This window comes from Rattus norvegicus, chromosome 10, assembly GCF_036323735.1.
Source record: "Rattus norvegicus strain BN/NHsdMcwi chromosome 10, GRCr8, whole genome shotgun sequence".
Taxonomy (NCBI): Eukaryota; Metazoa; Chordata; class Mammalia; order Rodentia; family Muridae; genus Rattus; species Rattus norvegicus.
In genome coordinates, this window is record NC_086028.1 from 64,459,561 (window position 1) to 64,478,384 (window position 18,824).

At 52.9% G+C, this 18,824-nt stretch overlaps 1 protein-coding gene across 8 annotated transcripts in view; it reads right to left on the reverse strand.

Annotated features, from left to right (window-relative positions):
- Positions 1 to 225: 225 nt before the first annotated feature.
- Positions 226 to 18,824, reverse strand: part of Ksr1 (kinase suppressor of ras 1) — a 136,298-nt gene continuing 117,699 nt past the window's right edge. For 2 of the 8 annotated variants that reach the window (XM_006246924.5, XM_039085016.2), the window contains 11 exons: positions 17,971 to 18,012; positions 15,980 to 16,034; positions 15,383 to 15,431; positions 14,231 to 14,610; positions 12,086 to 12,182; positions 8,407 to 8,540; positions 7,660 to 7,791; positions 7,346 to 7,481; positions 6,599 to 6,732; positions 5,137 to 5,217; positions 226 to 3,033 (listed from right to left, as the gene is read on the reverse strand). In XM_006246924.5, the coding sequence (XP_006246986.1) occupies positions 2,955 to 3,033; positions 5,137 to 5,217; positions 6,599 to 6,732; positions 7,346 to 7,481; positions 7,660 to 7,791; positions 8,407 to 8,540; positions 12,086 to 12,182; positions 14,231 to 14,610; positions 15,383 to 15,431; positions 15,980 to 16,034; positions 17,971 to 18,012 (1,319 nt within the window). In that variant the 3' untranslated portion in view covers positions 226 to 2,954. 8 annotated transcript variants of the gene reach the window in all.

Below are 18,824 nucleotides of genomic sequence, written 5' to 3' on the forward strand. Positions count from 1 at the left end.
TAGGATCCCATACAGCCTCAGCTGGCCTGGAATTCATTATCTAGCTGAGGATGGGCTTGAACTCTTGATCCTCCAGTCTTGGCTCCGTAATCCCTTCTTTAGGGAGATGCTCCTTAACTCCTGGCAGGGGTTCAGACCCCTGAGCACTTCATTTCTGTCCACCCATTCACCCACACGGTCCCCAACAGTCATCTGGACTGGCCAAAACAAACATGAGCCTCAGGACACCTTTGTAAACTTTATTCACAAACTCCAGACCCCTAGGCCTGGCTTAGCCACAGGGTACATTCATTCTTAGCAGTGGCAAAAACCCCAATATAACACATTCATCAAGACTAACCATTTTAATTTAAATTAAAGCATTTCTGGAAGACAAATGCAATTGATAGAAAATATAAAAACTTTTACTGTACAAATTTTACATCACATTCAAAAGAAATGTCTGCCTCGTGGCCACAGAAGACGCTAGGTGTACACACTGATCACTCCTGGCTAGCGCTGAGCACAGTATGGCTGTTCCACCCCACCCTGTCACTACAGAGAAACACAGGCTTGCCACTCCCTGCCTGGAGCACAAGAAGACAATGGCCCAGGGCTTTGATTGGATGCATTAGGAGAGGAGCGGCCCAGCGCTAGCTAGGACTCACTTCTTGCCACTCTGATGGGAAAAGTGCCTCACACTTTAGGTGGGCAGGTTCTCTGCAGCTTGGGCCTTTTTCATTGCCTTCATAGTGGCCATGGGGGCTGAATTCACAGTATCTGTCATCCTTCATGTGTTTCCCAGGAGATAAGGAGGGTACACAGGAGGTGAGCTTTCCTAACATCAATTCACAGTCACTTACTAGAAAGTGGGAACCAGGGTGGGGAACTCTCTTACATGAAGGGCAGAACAGAAGCAGGACCTGGAGAATGAGGAGGAGGGTTCCAGCACTACATACAGGTCCACCCTTGGCAGATGTCGGCCCCAAGAGAATTGGCCCCCAGAAGATGGCCAGCTCCTCAAGCCAGGGACCACGACTATTCCTATCTGGTTCTCAGCACACGCATAAGACCGCATTCAATGCAGGGCTCAAAACGGTCTGATCCGGGATGCTCACAGTATACAGCAAGACCTAGGCTCGCTGTCAGTGGGTATGTGCTGTCTGCTGTGATTTGGTGTCAGGGGATAGCTGAAAGGGTTGACTCAGCTGGTAGCCTGATGGCTCATGTCCTGGTGAGGGGACTGGCCAGAGCCTTATGCACTGTGGCCTCTGGGAAGGTGCAGGCCTGAGACTGCCCGAGGCAATGGGCACACACTATGTGTTTTGAAGTAGGGAGGTCACATCAAGGGCTACTGTGGAAATCTGAGGGGTGGAGAAATGACTGGACAGCCCACGAGCTGAAGAGAGGCTCTTCCTTCCTACCCTGAGGCAGGGTCAAGATGCTACTATCCCAACTGTCCTGTAGCAGGAACAAATGCGCTAGGGGAGCGGGGAGTTTCCACAACTTCTCAGAGAGTGGCCTGTTTTTTTTTTTTTTTTTTTTTTCTTTTTTTTTCTTTTTTTTTCCGGAGCTGGGGACCAAACCCAGGGCCTTGCACTCGCTAGGCAAGCGCTCTACCACTGAGCTAAATCCCCAACCCCGAGAGTGGCCTGTTTTAAGAGGCACCCGGACCAGACTTGGGTGCTGTGGAGAGCTCTGAAAATTGACACTTTACTGGGAGTTTAACTGAGAGGGAGCCACATGGCCATTCCAAAGTGGGACTTTAAGCCTGTGGGTCTGAATCCAACCACATTTCCACTACACCCCCATTTCTTCCCTCCTCTGATTGTGGAGTCTGATGCTGCCTACCCTCTGCTCAAGGACCAACGTGCTTGGCAGCTGACAGTTTCTGGGGAGCACAGCTGATTTACTCCAGTCTGGCCCCTACTGCTCATGGGAATGAACGGAGAGGTCTAAGGCTCAGATCAGAGCTTACCTAACTGATGTACCTGGACAGTCTGATAACCCAATCTGAGTTCAGAGCATGCACAGGGGACAGAATGGGCTAAAAGGTTTCCATGAGATGGGGAAGGGGAAGTGGCAGTAGGTCTAGAACATTCTGGGGTGACAGACAATGGGTTTTAAGGTGCTAGGGCCACTGCAGGCTGCGTCTGCCAACTTCCCTGCTCTCCTTAACCAAGAACTGACTGAACACACACCAGATGGACTAGCCCTCAGCTCCGGGAAGAGGTGTAAATCAGGCACCGGAAGGTGTCTGATGACAGAGGCTGAGTTCCACAGCCTTCATCCCTACCCGGAGGCCTCAGATAAGATGTGGGTATCTCCACAGATGTGTGGCTATTTCCCTCCCCCTGCAGTAGGAGCCAGGCTAAGATCCATCAGCTCGGTCTAGAAGCCACAGAGATTCTGTCTGTACTTTTGTTTTTTTAAAAAAGCACAGCAAACCTGGGTCAGAGCAGAAATGGACTCCAGCTCTCCAGGAACTCTGACCCTGTAATCCAGACAGATTCCCAACCAAGGCTGTTGCTCCTTAGTGTGGTTCGGGGCCCAAGCACAGGCCAAGGCAAGCCTGCCACATGCCCTTTTCCCAAAACAGCCACATTCATGCTGCCTTTTGCTTTTCCTCTTCCTTCTGGCTCAGCCCTGGGCCCCTCCGGAAGGGGGAGGGGAGGCATTGCTGCTGCTCCACAGTGCCAGCACCCTTCTGCAGAATTATCCTTACAAACTGTAAAACACCAAGCTTGCTGGGCAGAAACCTCTGTGTAAACACTGGCTGTGGTGGTATCATCTGGGGTCGAGTGGACGGCTGCAATCCCGAGCTCCACACACGGTGATGCGCGTTCTTCATGGAGGAGTCATGCTCCTAGTCCGCAGCCTGGGATGCAATGTTTCTGATTCCTTGTGGTAGTTTGCATGTCTCGTCATCATGTTTCAGAAAGGAAGACGCTGTCTGCATGAACGTGCATGGCTGGCTACATCTTTGGATTACTGGACTCCAGGGTCCCCAGGCCAAACCTTTCAAAGCGGGGCATGACTTTGCTGCTGTTAGCACTGTAAAGAGGAGCAGAGACACGGGTTATGGCTCTGCTGCTCTCATCCAGAGCTAAGGTGTCGCTGGCTAAGCAGAGGAGCTCAGTGATGCCAACTTCTCGGTCCATAGCTGTGGCAGAGGTGATCTGGCCACCGTAAGTCCTCGGTCACATTCCCTAGCTGGCAGGGATGAGGGGGAAACAGTGGTGTGTTCACCTGACCGCCCAGCACCCAGCATGGTGGTAGCATGTATGGTTTCTGTACTGGCTGCTCCACGTGGCTGTGGAACTGGGTGAGGCAGGCCTGAGGACTGGCGATGTCATACACTCCTTTTAGAAATGGTGCTCACATGGGGTCTGCTGAGGCTGCTATGGAGTGGAATCCTGAGCCCAACTGCAGAAATCTGATCAGGGACAGACATGAACTCCTGACAGATGGTGTTGTAATGTGTATCAGCAGGTTTGCCTCCATTACTAAGCTCTGGTGGCAGGTATCGCTTTGTTTACCACAGTTTTGAGTGTGGCTCCTAAGGACCTAGCCTTTCTGAACTGATGCCTTTCACAGCAACACAATTGTGTGTGTGTGTGTGTGTGTGTGTGTGTGTGTGTGTGTGTGTGTGTGTGTGTGTGTGTGTGCTGTCCTATCTGCAAGAGAGAGGACTCTAGTCAGGGTCCATGACCTTAGTGCTGGCTCTGGGCAGTTCTGAACTGTGACACCCTTTGCAGGACACCGTCCCCAGGGTCACCATGCCCCTCCCCATCCTCTGAGCATGCTCAGCAGGGGCTCAAGAAGGTGTTAGTAAGGGCTGGGGAGCAGAGGAACACAAGCAAGAGCCACTCTCTGGAGAACAAGAGAGAAAAGACCGTCTTATCCACGAAGGCAGCTGAAGGCTGTTCGTCTGCCTTGAGGGGGTCACTGTTAGTGCCATCCTCCCCTGGCAGTGACACAAGTCAGGCACCCACTGGCCATGTGGTGGGGAGGGAAGCTGTTAAAAACAGAGCACAGGGAGGAGTCTGGAGCAGCAGAGCCGGTGTCCCCTGGGTTAGTGCCGCTGGCTGGCGTTTGGAGTCTTAACGGAAGTCAGGAAGCTGAGTTGGTGATTAGGAGAAAGGAAGCCCCCGGGCATGCAAGACAGCCAGGTCTACAACCTAAGGACAGAGGAGAGAGTGGTATCAGAACCTGGGCCTCAAGGAGCCAGGGCTCAGGAGCCCAGCCAGGGCAGCTGCCCAGGAACCCTCCTGAGAATAGGATCCCCCAACCCACCCTCAGAATGGCTCGGGGCAAGCACACTGCCCAAGGAAGCTTCTCCAAGTTCCCACAGGGCGGTTGTAGGCACCCCACGGCTCCTTGTGACAATCAAACTAGATCAAACTAGTTTCGGAGATGATCACTTCTGCTTACTTGGTTCTTTCCCTCTCTCTCTATTATTATTATTATTATTATTATTATTAATTACCATTATTAATATTTGTAGTTCTGGGGTCCAAACCAGCCTCATGAACACTAAGCTCTACATTGAGTCACACCCCCAGCTGCTCATTGGTGCTTGTCTGTTTGCTCTTTGACACAGGGTCTCTCCTGGCACTCACTATATAGACCAGGATAGCCTCAAACTCAAGAGATCCTCCTGCCCCTGCCTCCCGAGTACTGGGATTAAAAGGCGTGTGCCCATCACCATGCCCAGCTGCCATTGACGATTTTATTTCTGAGATTTTACTGTATAGCCCAGGCTAGACCCAAACTTACAATTCCCCTGCCTCAGACTCCTGAATGCTGGGGTGATAGGCATGTGCTATCACAACTGTATCACTGGATTCTCCTCTTCTGAGCTCTAGCCGAAGTGGGATTTGGGGGGACTTGCTCAGTGAGCTAAATCCCCCTTGCCCACATGCTAGCTAGCTCATGGGGTAGGGAGAGGGGCCCTCCCTGCCATACACTGTGGGCTTCTCTCACCCTCTGTGAGAAACCCAAGTCTGGTGGCCCTTGCTGGTGGCCAGTGCAGGAGGTCAGTGTGGATTATGGGAACCAAAGCAAGGATGTAAGAAGCTGGCATGCAGAGACAGAATGGGAAGGGCGGGTAGACAGCCACACACAGGCAGGGAACGAGAAGAGACGGAAACACACTATTCCTCCAGAAGTGGACAGGAGCTCTTAAAGTCAGGGTGACCATAGCGTCCTTTCCCATAGTAGCGACTCCGCCAGCGGCTAGGGGTGCCCGAGACCAGTTCACCAGCAGTTGAAGAGAGCCGTCCAATCCGGTCCAGCCCGGTGGGTGATGGCAGCCAGCAGACAGGTGGAGGAGTCAGGATGGTGGAGCGGGAGGGAGATGATAAGACAAGACCAGTGCATCCGCCACCCCCCAGAAATGGAAAGTGATGAAGTCGATGGGAAAGAAAACAGAAAGTGAGAGTTAGAGACCCCATGTCTGAGGAAGCAGAGGCCAGGATCACGAAGCTCACAGGAGCCTGGGAGCTGGTGGCTGTGGCCTGGTAACGGTCCCTATTAGTGGACTGTTTCCCATCTGTGAGCTGAGAGGGTGGAGCTGATCTGTTTCCAGAAACAGGAGTCATCTCTGAATGCCAGTGCCTGCCCGGTATGGACATGGTTTCCTAGAGGAGGAAGCCTGTACCCAGCGCTAAGATCTACAGCAGCACAGGGCTCAGCCCTTGGGGCCTCATCGCCCCTCCCCCACTGCCACCGCCAGAACCTCACTTGCCAAGCTTACAGGATTTGCCACCTGACACTCGGCAACGTTTGCGCACTCTGGATCTTACCTGACTCCACTGTGGAAGCTGAGACAAGTAACAGGGCCCAGATCCTGACAAAGGGTTGTGGCCAGAGGGTGGTCTTTGGGAGGGTAAGCCAGGGAGCCAAAGTAGAAAGAGAACAGGACAGAGTACAGGGGAGATGACAGTGGTCCCCGCTGCTCTGTGCCTCAGGGCACAGAGGACCATGAGGGGGAAAGGCTTCTGACATATAGCTCAGTGGCGTGGCCCACTAGTGGGCGGCAAGCTTTCAGTGTCAACAGTTCAGTGACTAAGTGGGTACCAGCCTAAGTAATACTGATGCTGCTTGGGGTTGGGGATTTAGCTCAGTGGTAGAGTGCTTGCCTAGCAAGCACAAGGCCCTGGGTTTGGTCCCCAGCTCTGAAAAAAAGAAAAAAGAGAAAAGAAGAAAAAAAAGAAAAACAAAATACTGATGCTGCGGGGCTGGGGATTTAGCTCAGTGGTAGAGCGCTTACCTAGGAAGCGCAAGGCCCTGGGTTCGGTCCCCAGCTCCGAAAAAAAAAAAAAATACTGATGCTGCTTGCTGGGGGCTGCTTTGGTGCCCACATGGCCCTGACCACTGACCCCTTCCCTCACCATGGTCTAGCCTGGGCTTGGTGTCAGTGACGTGTGGATTTCCACAGGTGGAAACGAGGTGCCCCCTACTACAGGGCGCCTCTAGCACCAACTGGGAAGATGAGAATCCTTCAGCTTACTCTGTGGAAACCTCAGATTGCAGTCTGAGGCATGTCCAGCAGAGGGCGCCCTCAGACACTCCAGACAGAGGCTCTCCAGATCTGGTTCATGGAGGGAATACTTACTCAGCCGACTTCCAAAAGTGCCCAGGGTGGGAGAGCCGCCGGTTCAGCTTGGGTAGCTTCTCCAGCATGTCCATCAGCAGGCTGAAGCTGGGTCTTTCCTGCAGGTCAAAAGCCCAGCAGGCAGACAGGATCTCCTGCAAAACAGCGCCGGAGTTGGTGTGTGGGTAGCCGGGGAGTGAGGCACAAGGACAGACCGTTTCACAAGGATCCCCATGAAACTCTCAAGTGCCCATCTGTGGACCCACAACCCTGGGAGGTTAAGTTTTTCAGATGATCTGTCAACCTTCCGGGTCAAAACGAACTTTCCTGCTTTCCTTCCTCCTCAACCTGTCGGCGACCAAGTCAAGCAGAATGGAAGCAGGAGAGAAGCAAGATGGAGGTGCCAGTAGGAAAACGCAGGGCTCTTGGAATGTGCAGAGAACTGCGCTGCCACTAGGGGGCGCCTCAGTGTTCCAGGACTGAGACAGGACAAGCAGGACTAAATACAGGAGCCCTGAGAACCCTCTTAACAGTTGCCACAACAGAAGGAAGGCTTTCTTCTCAGGGTCCACTCAGCACCCCCAGCACCCTCTGCAGCCTTGACACCCAGGGGCATGGCCGGCACATGTGGCCAAACACAAGGCACAGAACCCTGAGTCTTTTGTTCCCCATATAACGATCCCTGTGCCTGGAACACTAGGAAAGCCGGAGACCCTGTCTGTGGTCCTTCTCATCCTGCCACGCTTGTCCTTGCTTCCCTCTACTCACTCCGACTTCCTTCCCCAGACTGACGGATGCCAGGACACGCTTTACTCCTTCCCCACTTCCAATCTGCCAGATCAAGGCCTCGGCAGGTTGGTGCTTAAAGGGCCAGTCTCTTGCCTGCAGTTCATACCACACCGTCCTGTGGAGACACACAACGTATTAGAGCTGCACAAAACCCCACATTAGCAGCCAGAGACCAGAGGTCAAAGACAGTCACTGCCAACAACTAGCACAGCCATGACTTTCCAAGACACATTTCCCAGCCCAATGGCCCCAGGGCCTTCTCTCCTGCACTTGGATGCTGGTGGTCTACTCACCCAAACGCATAGACATCGGCGGCTTTGGAGAAGGGCAGCTGGTCCTCGTCCCTCCCGGGTATCATTTCCCGTACAATCTCGGGGGCCAGGTAGCACAGCCAGTCGTGTGACAGTTTCAGTTGGTTCTCTCGCCTGGGGGCCAGGATAAAAACACAGGCCCCTCAGTGGGGAGCAGGTGGTCTGACTATACACATCTGATACTCACATGCAGTACATAGAAAGCTGAGAGAGGAGCATGGAGGAGCAAAGGTCTTGCCTTTGAATAGGATGGGAGGGAGAGAGGGAGGCCACAATTGGGAATGGCAGGGAGCTGCTGGTGACAGGGTTTGAGTCCCTGAGCTGGGAGAGTGGCTGGTTTGGTCTAGGATGACTGCGGATGTCAAACCTGAATGCTGACTCCCTGGCATGCCACTCTTCCTAAGGCCCCCATTCTTAGGGAGGGCTTTTTTCCCAATGTTCTTTCTCATCAAGGGTAAACAAGCCTAGTCCCTCATCCATCACTGACTAGCCAATCTGAATGTGAGCGAGGGGACTCAGCCTCCGTGGGTACCCACCCAGAAGTCGAGTACCATGAGGGACCTAAATATTACCCAGACCCATCTCCGGCCTGAAACAGCATGGCTGACCCACGAACTGAGGCAACCTAGGCTGTGTAGGCAAGGCTCTCTCCAGTCACACAGCCAGAGGTACTCCATCCTCACATACGCTCCAGCTCTCGGCTCGTGCAGACACCCACAGCCAACTCACCGTTCCTCTCGGACCACGCCCGAAATCCCAAACAGCCCGAAGTCTGTGATGACCACTTTGCCATTGTCATAGAAGACATTCTTGGACTTGAGGTCCTTGTGCACGATGCCTTTTGCATGAAGATACCCCATGCCCTGGAAGACATCCAGCCTTGTATCAGTGAGTGGGGGACGCTAAGAGATGGAGATTGAGCTCTATTCAGGGCAAGACACAGTATCCATCCCCAGATCCAATCTTCACACATGAGGGTACTGTCCTTGGCTCACCCAGGAAGCAACTGAGGCTCAGAGATGACAAGTGCATTGCCTCAAGACACACAGCAGTTAGACAGGGAGCACAGATCTGACCTCAAGCCAGTTCACACTCTTTCTATGCCACTCTGCTGCCCAATAGCCACCTCAGACTTGGGTAACTGTGGAGTGTGGACACAGTGAGTGGTAGTGGGCAGTCGAGGAGCATAAAGATGAGTGACATGGGCTGGAGATGTAGCTTAGCAGTAAGCATGCGCTTAGCATGCACACGGTACTGTTAAGTACTTAGCTACCGACTTAAAAAAAATTGACCAGGGCTGGGGAGATGTCTCAGTGGTTAGGGACACATTCTTCTGCAGAGGATCAGAATACAGTTTGCAGCACCCACACGGGGTAGCTCACAACCATTTGTAACTCTAATTCCAAAGACTCATTTCGGGCCTCTGCAGCATACAACTACAAGTACGTACAGTCCCGCTCCCCCCCCCCACACACACAGATGGGGGGGGGAGTTTATCAATATCATCTGGGCTGAGGTAATACAGAGCCCGATGAGCTGGACTCTGCTCTTCAGCAGGGCAGTACTCAGAGCAGGCTACAGATACGTCCCAGGGTGAGATCTAAAGTGCAGCTGCTCCCAATACCTCACCATGGTAGCAAGAGCCCCAGACAAAGCCTGAGGTCTGAGTTCCATGCTCCATCTCCACTCAGAGGCTAGTGTTGTTGTGGCCTTTGCCACACAGCAGGTGAAATGTGATAGGTGACTCCCATCGGCACGTGCTTTGGCCTGACCATTCAAGGGTCAGGTACACAGAGCCCATGACCCGACAAATGGGACCTCATTAAGGCCACAGTTACTCATCACCAATCCCCACATTCTCAGGACTCCTGGAGGTTCCTGACACCTCTGGGCCAAGACACTGCCACTCACAACTGAATGGCCTGTCAGGCTGCGGGCTCCTCCCACCTCCCAGTCTCCACACGAGGTTTCCCAGAAGTGTCTCTGGCTATAAAGGAGTCTGGGTCACATGCCTAGAAACATAAAAGCCACTTGTAGGAAACACTTTCAACCACAGACACAAACCCATTGTGGGGAGTATCAGGAGAGAGCTTAACAGAAGTGGATTCTGCTCTAAGATGACAGAGGGTGCAAGGCCTGGGACGCCCCCCCCCCAGGCCTGCCTTCTGTTGAGAGGCACTTCCTCAGACTCTGACTGGAATGCAAACCAAACTTTATAGAATAGAACTGTCATTTCCTAAACCGGGCACAAGCCTTTTCCAGGTGCCTGAGTGATGGATTCCACAAGTAGCTGTCCCTCTCTGAGGCTCGCTCACATTACAGACATTGAGTGGGGCTTGGTGAGTCACATTTGTTATCCCGACACTTGAAAGATGGAGGTAGGAGTTTAGGGTCATCCTCAGCTACACAGTGAACTCGAGGCTAGCCTAGGCTACGTGAGTCCCTGTCACAAAACAAAATAACCATCCAAGCAAACAAAAACCAGATGAGACAGCTGGAAAGGGCCAGGCTGAAGACAGGCTGCAGAGCAGAGCCTGACTGTCAGTCCCTTCCCAGGGCTTCCCGGGGTCTCCATGGCAACCCCCAAGGTTGCAAGCCTCTCCCTGAAGGTCAGGTCCCTCTGCTCTACTTGACTCTCAGAGCATCTCAGCTTGCTCCAAAACGGAAGTGAGCTGGGGGGTGGCGTGCTGATCTGGGGGTGCCCAGGGGGAAGAGGAGGGGTTTCACCAGGAAGGAAACAGGAGGAACAAGAGGCAGGCAGAGGCAACTCCAGAGTCTTCCTTCTGGGCCCCGGAAGTGGCCACCCTGGCTACCTTGGCTCACACGACCCGACAGGGGGGCGGGGGGGGGGACAGCTCCCAGTTCTGCGAAGGACGGAAAGTGGGGAGGAGTAGGATTCAGTAGGATTCAGGTGGGGGGTGAGGAGATGGAACAGTGTCCCTGGTGAAAGAGCACAGCCCACACTGGAGGCAGAGGTGACACCTCGGGGTTTTGGTCTTGGAGGTTTACTTTACAAGTGTGGGCATGGGAAAGGGGCAGACCGAAACCCTGGTCTGTCCCAAAGGCCATTGTGAGGATCTTTTCTAAAGACATTCATGCACAGAATGCTCCAGAGAAGAGGAGGGGCATAAGGGAAGGAAGGTCAGAGGAGACAAGAGGGCGGACTGATGCAGAGCTGCAAGGGTCTGACAGGATTTCATGCAGCCCAGCTTTGAATGTGCATGGTAGCCAAGGGTGACCTTGAACTTCTGATCCTCCTGCCTCCACCTCCCAAGAGGAGATTACAGGTGTGTGCCCCTGTAATACTTATGGTGATGGGGACTGAACCCGTGGCTTTGTGCATACTACGCAAACACTCTATCAGTGAGGTATATCCCCAGCCTGAGAGGCTGCAGCCTTTCAACACAGACAGGATCTTTTAAAAAGGAGAGGAAGCTGTATTCAGTATTCAGGGTTCTCTGCTTTGGAGACATGGTGACCTCCCTTCCCTATGTGGTCCAGGCTGGTTTCAAACTTTCAGTGCTCCTGCCTCAGCCTTCTGAGCTCTGGAATTTGATTTCCAGTCACAGCACTTGGCTTTATTTTACTATTACTTTTTCAATTAGATTTATTCACTTTATGTGTGTTCTGCCTACACATATGTGTGTGCAGCATGTGTATGCTTGGTACCCGCGGAGGTCAGGAAAGGCTTTCGGATCCCATGGAACTGGCGGGCTAAGGATGCTAGTGACAGAGCCACCAAATGGGGGCTGGGAATCAAACCCAGGTCCTCTGCAAGAGCAGCAAGTGCTCTTAACTACTGAGCCACCTCTCCAGTCCTCTTAGCAGTTGTTTAAGCAACGAGTGAGAGGCTCACTCTAGTTCATTTTTAAACTGAGTGGGAAAGAGCTGCCTGCACTGAACAAAAGGACCTGCTCCCAGGAAGCCTAGATCTGGATAACTAACAGAGAATTTGCAGAAAGGCTGGGTCTTTTTATGCCCTGACGTGAAACACTGTTTCCCACTGCTGGTGCTAAGAAACCCTCATCAAGCACTAGCTCCATGACTCCGTTCTCTGTACAGATGATACCATTCTGTCTCTGCTCTGACCTAATCAAGGAGGTTGTGTTGGTATTTACAGGGGAGGAAGCTGAGGCTCAGAGAGGTTAAACAGCTAGCAGGTGACCCCGAGGTCACACAGCTAGCGCGATACTGTCTTTAGAGCATGCAGTGTTTCCTCACAGCTAATTCAGTTCTATTAACCCAGAGTGGAGCTCTGCATTTGATTGGATGAGACAAGGACTCAGGCTGAGGTCCCCCAGCTAAGACACAGAGGAGCCACAAACCACCTGACACAGGCAGATATGGCCCGGGGAAAGACCAAAAGCTCTAGAGGTGGCTGGAACCCCCACTCCAACCCCACCTTTACCTTGATGATCTCCTGGGCGATCTGCCTGGTCTTGTTGATATCCAGAGACGTCTTGGGGTCCCTCACAAATGAATGCAGTGTCCGCCCCTTGCAGAAGCTGTTGAGTAGTGGGGATGGGTAAGAGGCCAGGAGCTAGCAGAAGTATGCCCTAGCTCCCTGGAACCTGTGAGGGGAACTGTGCCCACCTGCTTCTAGAAGGTTCCCCGCTACACAGGCATAAACATACATGAACACCCATTCCTGGAGGCCCAGGGCCTGGCAGTTCCCCCTGCACAGGGACACAGCTCACTCACACTCCCAGCCCACCTTCACACAGGGAGGGAGAACTCAGACGGGGAAGAAATCAGCCTCCGGGACTCTCAACAGGCCACGCCGATTTGCCACAAAGATTATCATTATCATTAATTTTAGATCCCAGGGTATCACATCCTGTTGCTAACTGAGTAGTGCCCTGTTGCGCCTCTCTGTGTAGCCCCATTCACTCACTCCAAGCTCTTCAGGAACTGGAGGCTTGAGTGAGAGAGCATGGGTGGACAGCAGAGGAGGCTGCAGGGCCAGGCACCCACAGGTGGTCCCCGGGAGACTCGCTGTGCTGCTGTGAGCTGGGATTTTATAGAATGGGTCAGGGGACTCTAGTGACCCGACACTGTTCAGTTCCTCTCTACCTCTGAGAACAATGGCCAATTTCACTTGTTCATTGCATTAAGGAAAACAACAAAAACCAGATGTTTGTTTTGGGGGTCGTTTGCTTGCTTCCCCCAAAGCACAGGGTCCAGGTCTAGGGTGTCTCACGTTGGGGAGGATTCTCTTGGCTTCTTGGAATGGAGTCATGAGGACCTGAGTTTGGTCCCAGCAACCACTTGAAAAGCTAAGCGTAAAACTGGGCATGATGGTGTGCATCCTTATTCTTGGTACACGGGAGGCAGGGGCAGGTGGATCTGAGTCTGGGGCCAGTCTGGCTTACACAGTGAGTTCCAGGACAGCCACGGCTCTACTGAGAGACTATCTTCGTGTGTGCACTCCACCCCCGCCCCCTCAAACGCACACCCCTTCTATAAGCCTCAGTGCCGGGATCTGAACTTGGGTCCTCACACTTACACAACAGGTGTTATTACCCACCAAGCCCTCTTCCCAGCCCCTTTTCTGACTTTGAAAGTCAACAGTTTAAGTGGCCCAGGCACGTGGTTCTGTACCTGCTGCTCTGAGGAAGTCACTGTTTTCCACAGAGACTGACAAGTGAGTCACAGAATGCTTCCTGGAGTAGAAACAGGCAGTGCACATCAAGGCACCAAACTGTCAGGCCTGGGGTATGGCTCAGCACAGCCCTCACTGAATTTGTAAGGCACTGGGCTCATCCCACAGCAGCACACGAACACCCAAGTAGACTTTAGGTCTACAGTCAACTGACAGAAGTGAAACCGTGAACCAGCATAATCTTAGCTATACATTTTAAAATTAATTTGCATTTATTGATTGATTGATTGATTGGTTGTATATGTGCACATGTGCATGCGTGCACACACCACAGCATTCCTGTGAAGGTCAGGGGATAACTTGTGGGAGTCAAGTCTCCCTCACTGTGGGTTCTGGGGGTCAAGATCAGGTTGTCAGGCTTGTGCAACAAGCATCCTAACCCGCTGAGCCATCTCACTGGCCCTCAACCTGCTTTATTTTAATGAATAGAATTATTAAGATTAACCACACTCATCTTTGTGGGGAAAAGCACTCAGGCAAAGTGGTGTGAGTGGAGTATCTGCTCTATATCTTTCTAGAACACTGGGGTTTTCTTTATGCCCAGAGGGGTCTCGTTGTTGTTGTTGTTGCTGCTGCTGCTGCTGCTGCTGCTGCTACTACTACTATTTGGAGGGGACACAGGGTCCTGCTGTGTAGCCCAGGCTGTCTTAAACTCAAGATTCTCCTGCCTCCACCTCCAAGTGCTAGCACTCCAGGCATGGGCTGCCACACCCAGCTCTGAGGTTGGTCAGTGGTCCCGTGTGGATGCAGAAATGACCCGTCATCTTTGCCTTTCTTTGTCTTCTCCCTGATAACCCTTCCACCCTCTCCAGGGCATCCACAGAAAGCAGCAGGCTGCAGGGACAGAGAGGCCGAGCTGCTCCTGCTCACCGGCCCACATAGGCGGCTTACCTGGTAATAATGGCCAGGTGAGGTGGGTTCATGCAGGCCCCCATGAAGAGCACCACGTTCTCATGCCGGGTCTGCCGGTAGTTCATCACCTCTTTCTTGAACAGCTTCAGGTGGTCCTGGTTGTGGCCATCCATTTCCAGAAGCCGAATGGCCACCTCGCCATGCCAACGGCCTCGGTGCACACGGCCCCAACGGCCCTGCCCAATGGGCTCGCCCAGTTCCACTTGTTCAAAGGGGATATCCCACTCTTGCAGGTAGACGCTGGTCTGGCTGGCTTTCCGAGAGATGGGGCCCCGCCAGTGCCGACGGGAGCTGGGGAGGTCATCAATCTCGTCCTCATCATCTTCTGCCTCTGACTTGCCAGCCTCAGGCTCCTCGGCCTGAAAGAAGAATGAAGAAGGAGATTGCAGAGCGAGGAGAGTGAGTCTGGGTCTTCCGTTCTGGAGTGCTGGCCAGGCGCTACCATGCCTGCTACCCTGGCCTCCTTCCGGTACTCTCTGAACACACAGCTTCTGATGCCTGTGCTCCCTGCCTCCACTGCACTGCACTGCACTGCACTGCACTGCACTGCACTGCACTGCGGAGACCCAGACTTGGTTCATTTGAAGGTCAAGCCAAAGGCTTTTTTCTCAAAGACAGGGGCTTGTGTAGACCAGGTTACTTCCGTCTTGCTATGTAGCTGAGGATGACTTTGAACTTCTGGTCCTCCTAACCTCTACGTCCTCAGGAGCTGGGATTACGGGTGCACCACCACACCTGGCTAAGATGAAGACAGAGGTTCTTGGCATGAATCAGAACCACCTACAAGCTTGAGAGCATAGAGATGCCGACCCCCACCCCAGGCTGACTGACTTAGCTCCCTGGCTAGGGCCCAGGTCTGTGGGTTGGGAGTGAGAACAGGAGAATAGAGAGGTTCTGTCAGTGAACAATAGCTTGTACTTTACATTCTTCTCCAACGTGCATATCTACCCACACCTGCTGCAACACGCTCAGCACCCATGCCCTCCACCCACCCCGAACATCCGAGAGAGAGAGAGAGAGAGAGAGAGAGACAGACAGACAGACAGACAGACAGAGACACAGACAGAGACACAGACACAGAGATACAGAGAGGCTGCTACCTTGGGTCTCATACATGTTGCTCCTACTCACCTCTGCTTCGGGAACACCCAGCACATCTGTTTTGGGCTGGTCATCAAGCCTAAGAGTGAAATAGGCTTTGTCAAGGAGATTCTGGGTTGGGCAGGCCCTGGATGAGGCAATGTGGATGTTGTGGACTCCAGCCCGGGACTGACTGGAGTGGGTGTGGATAAGCAGTGTGTATTTACCACCCTGGCCTTCACAGCACATGGTACAGGGCCCCACACTCCTGCCTGAGACCTGGCTATCACATCCTTGCTGTGTGAACCTGTGTAAATCTAAGCCTCTGAGTGGCTGTACCCTCTGGGAGACTTACTTCACTAACTGAGAACTGAGCGACCAAGTGCTCAAGGGAACCTAATGGAGAGGGGTTCCAGAGACAGGAGTTAAGTTTAGCTGGTCTCTGTTCATCTACCCTCCCTCCTGGCCACAAGCCTGCTGCTGTTGTATACACAGTCCCACTCAGGGCTCACTGTATGTACTGTATGTACTGGTAAGAGACAATCAATTCCCAGGCTCAGAGGATGAGTCAGCCCCACTCTCCTCTCGATGGCCCAGAGGGTCAGAAATTTAGGAGTGGGTTGGGAGGTGGCTGGGGAGGGTTCATACCGTGTACTGTCGGCTGTGCTGGACAGCGGGGCTGCCTGAGGACAGGCTGAAATGTCTGTAGGAAACAGAACAGGAACAAAGTGTGAGAGAGCTTTCCTTCATCCCCAAAGACCAGCATACCAGGGACACCCGCTCTCCTGAGCTGCCACTGCTCCTCAGGCCACTTCCACCAGGATCTGACTACACTCTGTGAGCTCTACAAACTCAGTCTTTACAGCCTTTAGCCTACATGGCAGCCCCAGGCAGAGGCAGGTGAGTGACTCTGGAGAGACCCCAACAATTGATACCTGGACACAGAAGATTCTACAAGTGGCAAATGCTAACACAACTACCTCTCTAGTCTGTCTGGTAGGAAGCAGGACTGGCTGTCACTTTTTAAAGTAGGCTTCCCCCACCCTTTGCCCAGCTAGTGGCAGAGCCAGCAGCTTTATGGCACCTGATAACACCTGTTACAGCAGCATCTGGTGTAGCTGCTGGTCGCCCAATTGGGTGGCTAGTGTCACAGCTCTGGGTAAGAAGACCTGCACCAAGGGTACCAGAGATAGTTGGTTCTTCCAAAAGTGGAGTCAAAGTACTACACAGAGAGTGGTGGCGGGTCAGTGCTCCCCTCTCAACAAAGAATCAGGAGCAGAGACAGCTCAATCAGTGGCCCCTCTCCTGCCTGGACCCCTAACCCTCAGCTAATCCCCTTCACTGAAAGGTTTTCTCAGAGGAACCAAACTCTGACAGAAGCAAGTCTGTAAACATGTGCCCAACATCCTGGGCAGTGTGTGTGTGTGTGTGTGTGTGTGTGTGTGTGTGTGTGTGAGAGAGAGAGAGAGAGAGAGAGAGAGAGAGAGACCCTGTTGGTCCATGAGCCTCAAAAACATCTACAGCCTCTCCAGCCACCGCCATATGACCTCTAGACCACCAGGTCAGCATGTTCACACATGCTCAGAATGTTCCAGAAGCCACACACGCCTCAGATAAGGTGTAGGAAGTGGGGGTGGGGTGGGCAAATGTCCAGGAAGTCTCACACTTGCCCTCAGAAGTTAAGAGTGCATTGTGCAGTCTGTTCCTACCTGTCCCGGTTACAATCAGTACATGGGCCCTACCCCAACCTACAGGACAAAACAGGCCATTCAGGAAGAAGTGCTGTGGTTCCTCAGTTAGGGGAGGGGGACAATGGCATACATACCCTAGAGCTGGTAACTAGAAAGGCTCTTGGGAGGTAGGGGATTGAACAAAAGCGGGCGGTACACCAAGCTCTGACAGCCTACGATCACACCTGAGTAGCGGTACAATGATAAGAGTTGCCAAATTCTTCAGCTCAGTTCCTGAATGGAGCTGATCTGGGAGACAGAAAGGTCTGAAATAATAAAAAATACTGGGGCTTCCAGTCTTAGCACTTCAGAGAAAAGACAGTTGTCTAAAGTACATCAGCCCACTGTGCTGAGTACTTCCAGCAGGAGGAGAAAAGCGCTGATCTTATACAGCCCGACGGGGAAGGAGTGTGGTCAAATGCAGAGATGTGCAAAAATTGTTTTTGGTAGAAGGGAATCCATGCCTTATTGAATGAAAGTTTTTCCTTCAAACTTTCTGCAGTGAAGAGGTAGTTCCAGCGACAACCAGCAGGCGGCACTGTGTGTTAAGGCTGGAAAAGGCAAAGCCAGCTGACAGACAATGCTTGCAAGACTTTCCCAAATTGGCTTTCCCTCGTTCATGAGCAGCTCCTCTACCTCATTCTGTAAACGTGTGAGTTCTGCTTCCTTACTCGGCTCTGACACTTCCTAGAAGTGTGACCCTGAACCAGTTCCCTGTACTTCCTGTAAGCTAGGCAGGATGGACTCCAGGGTCTCATCCAGCCCACATAAGGGTCCACACCTCCAGGACTCCTCGCCCCCTGGTCCAGCTGCAGTGGACTGGAGCGAGGGCGTTGGGGGAAGGCAGCAGGCGGGATGGACAGAGGGTCACAGCGAGGGGCAGTTAGTGGACCCATGCAGAAGACTCACCTGGGAAGATAAACTGTTGTCTATGATGAATGAAGTAGGCAGCTTTAAACAGAAGAGGAGGTGAGTCACACAGTGCACAGGAGCGCGGGAGGAGGGGTGCGCAGGAGGAGGGGTGTGTAGACTTGCGGGGCAGGCACTGGTTATTGGCTTAGGTGGCTCTGCCCCAGGGGCTCTGGTGAGAAGAGGTGGAGCCATCCAGGAAAGAGACCCAAACTAGGAGAGAATCAGGGCGTGGCCAGCCCAGGATTGGGGCAGCAGACCAGCTCAGTGGTTCCCTTGCTGCACAGCCCTGGCCAGTGCACACTGGGAAGTGCTTGGACCAGGTTTGTTCTAGAAAAATGTCCTTGAGCCAAGAGGCTATGGAAGAGCAGGGAGAATGGTGGCTTTGACAAGGTTCAATGGTATATGCCTCTTTCCCTTCAGTCTGGTCCCACCCGGAAGCAACTTAGCCTCGCTGCCTGAGTTCTGGATCAGGCTAAGGGCTAATTCCAGACTGAGACCATTACATACCACTTGTTTTATGGTTTTGAGATTTTTGCTATCTTGCTTGGGCTGGCTTCAAACACATGGGCTCCATTTTCCTGCCTTGGCCTTGCAAGAAGTTGGAACTCTAGGTGAGTCTAACCTCGGCTCTCCACTGAGGCCTGGGACCTGAGGAGGCAGTTAGCCCCTTGGTGCCTTACTGCAAATGGGGGAATACATGAGTTTGCCCACGCTTTCCTGTGTGGGATCCTGGACAACACAGGACAGTCAGGTGGTGGGAGGGGTTCAAGTCCTTCCTAGCCCCCTAGGGATTTGTTCATGAGTCCACTAAGATCATGGAGAGAGTGGCACTTCTGTGCAGGGGACAATGG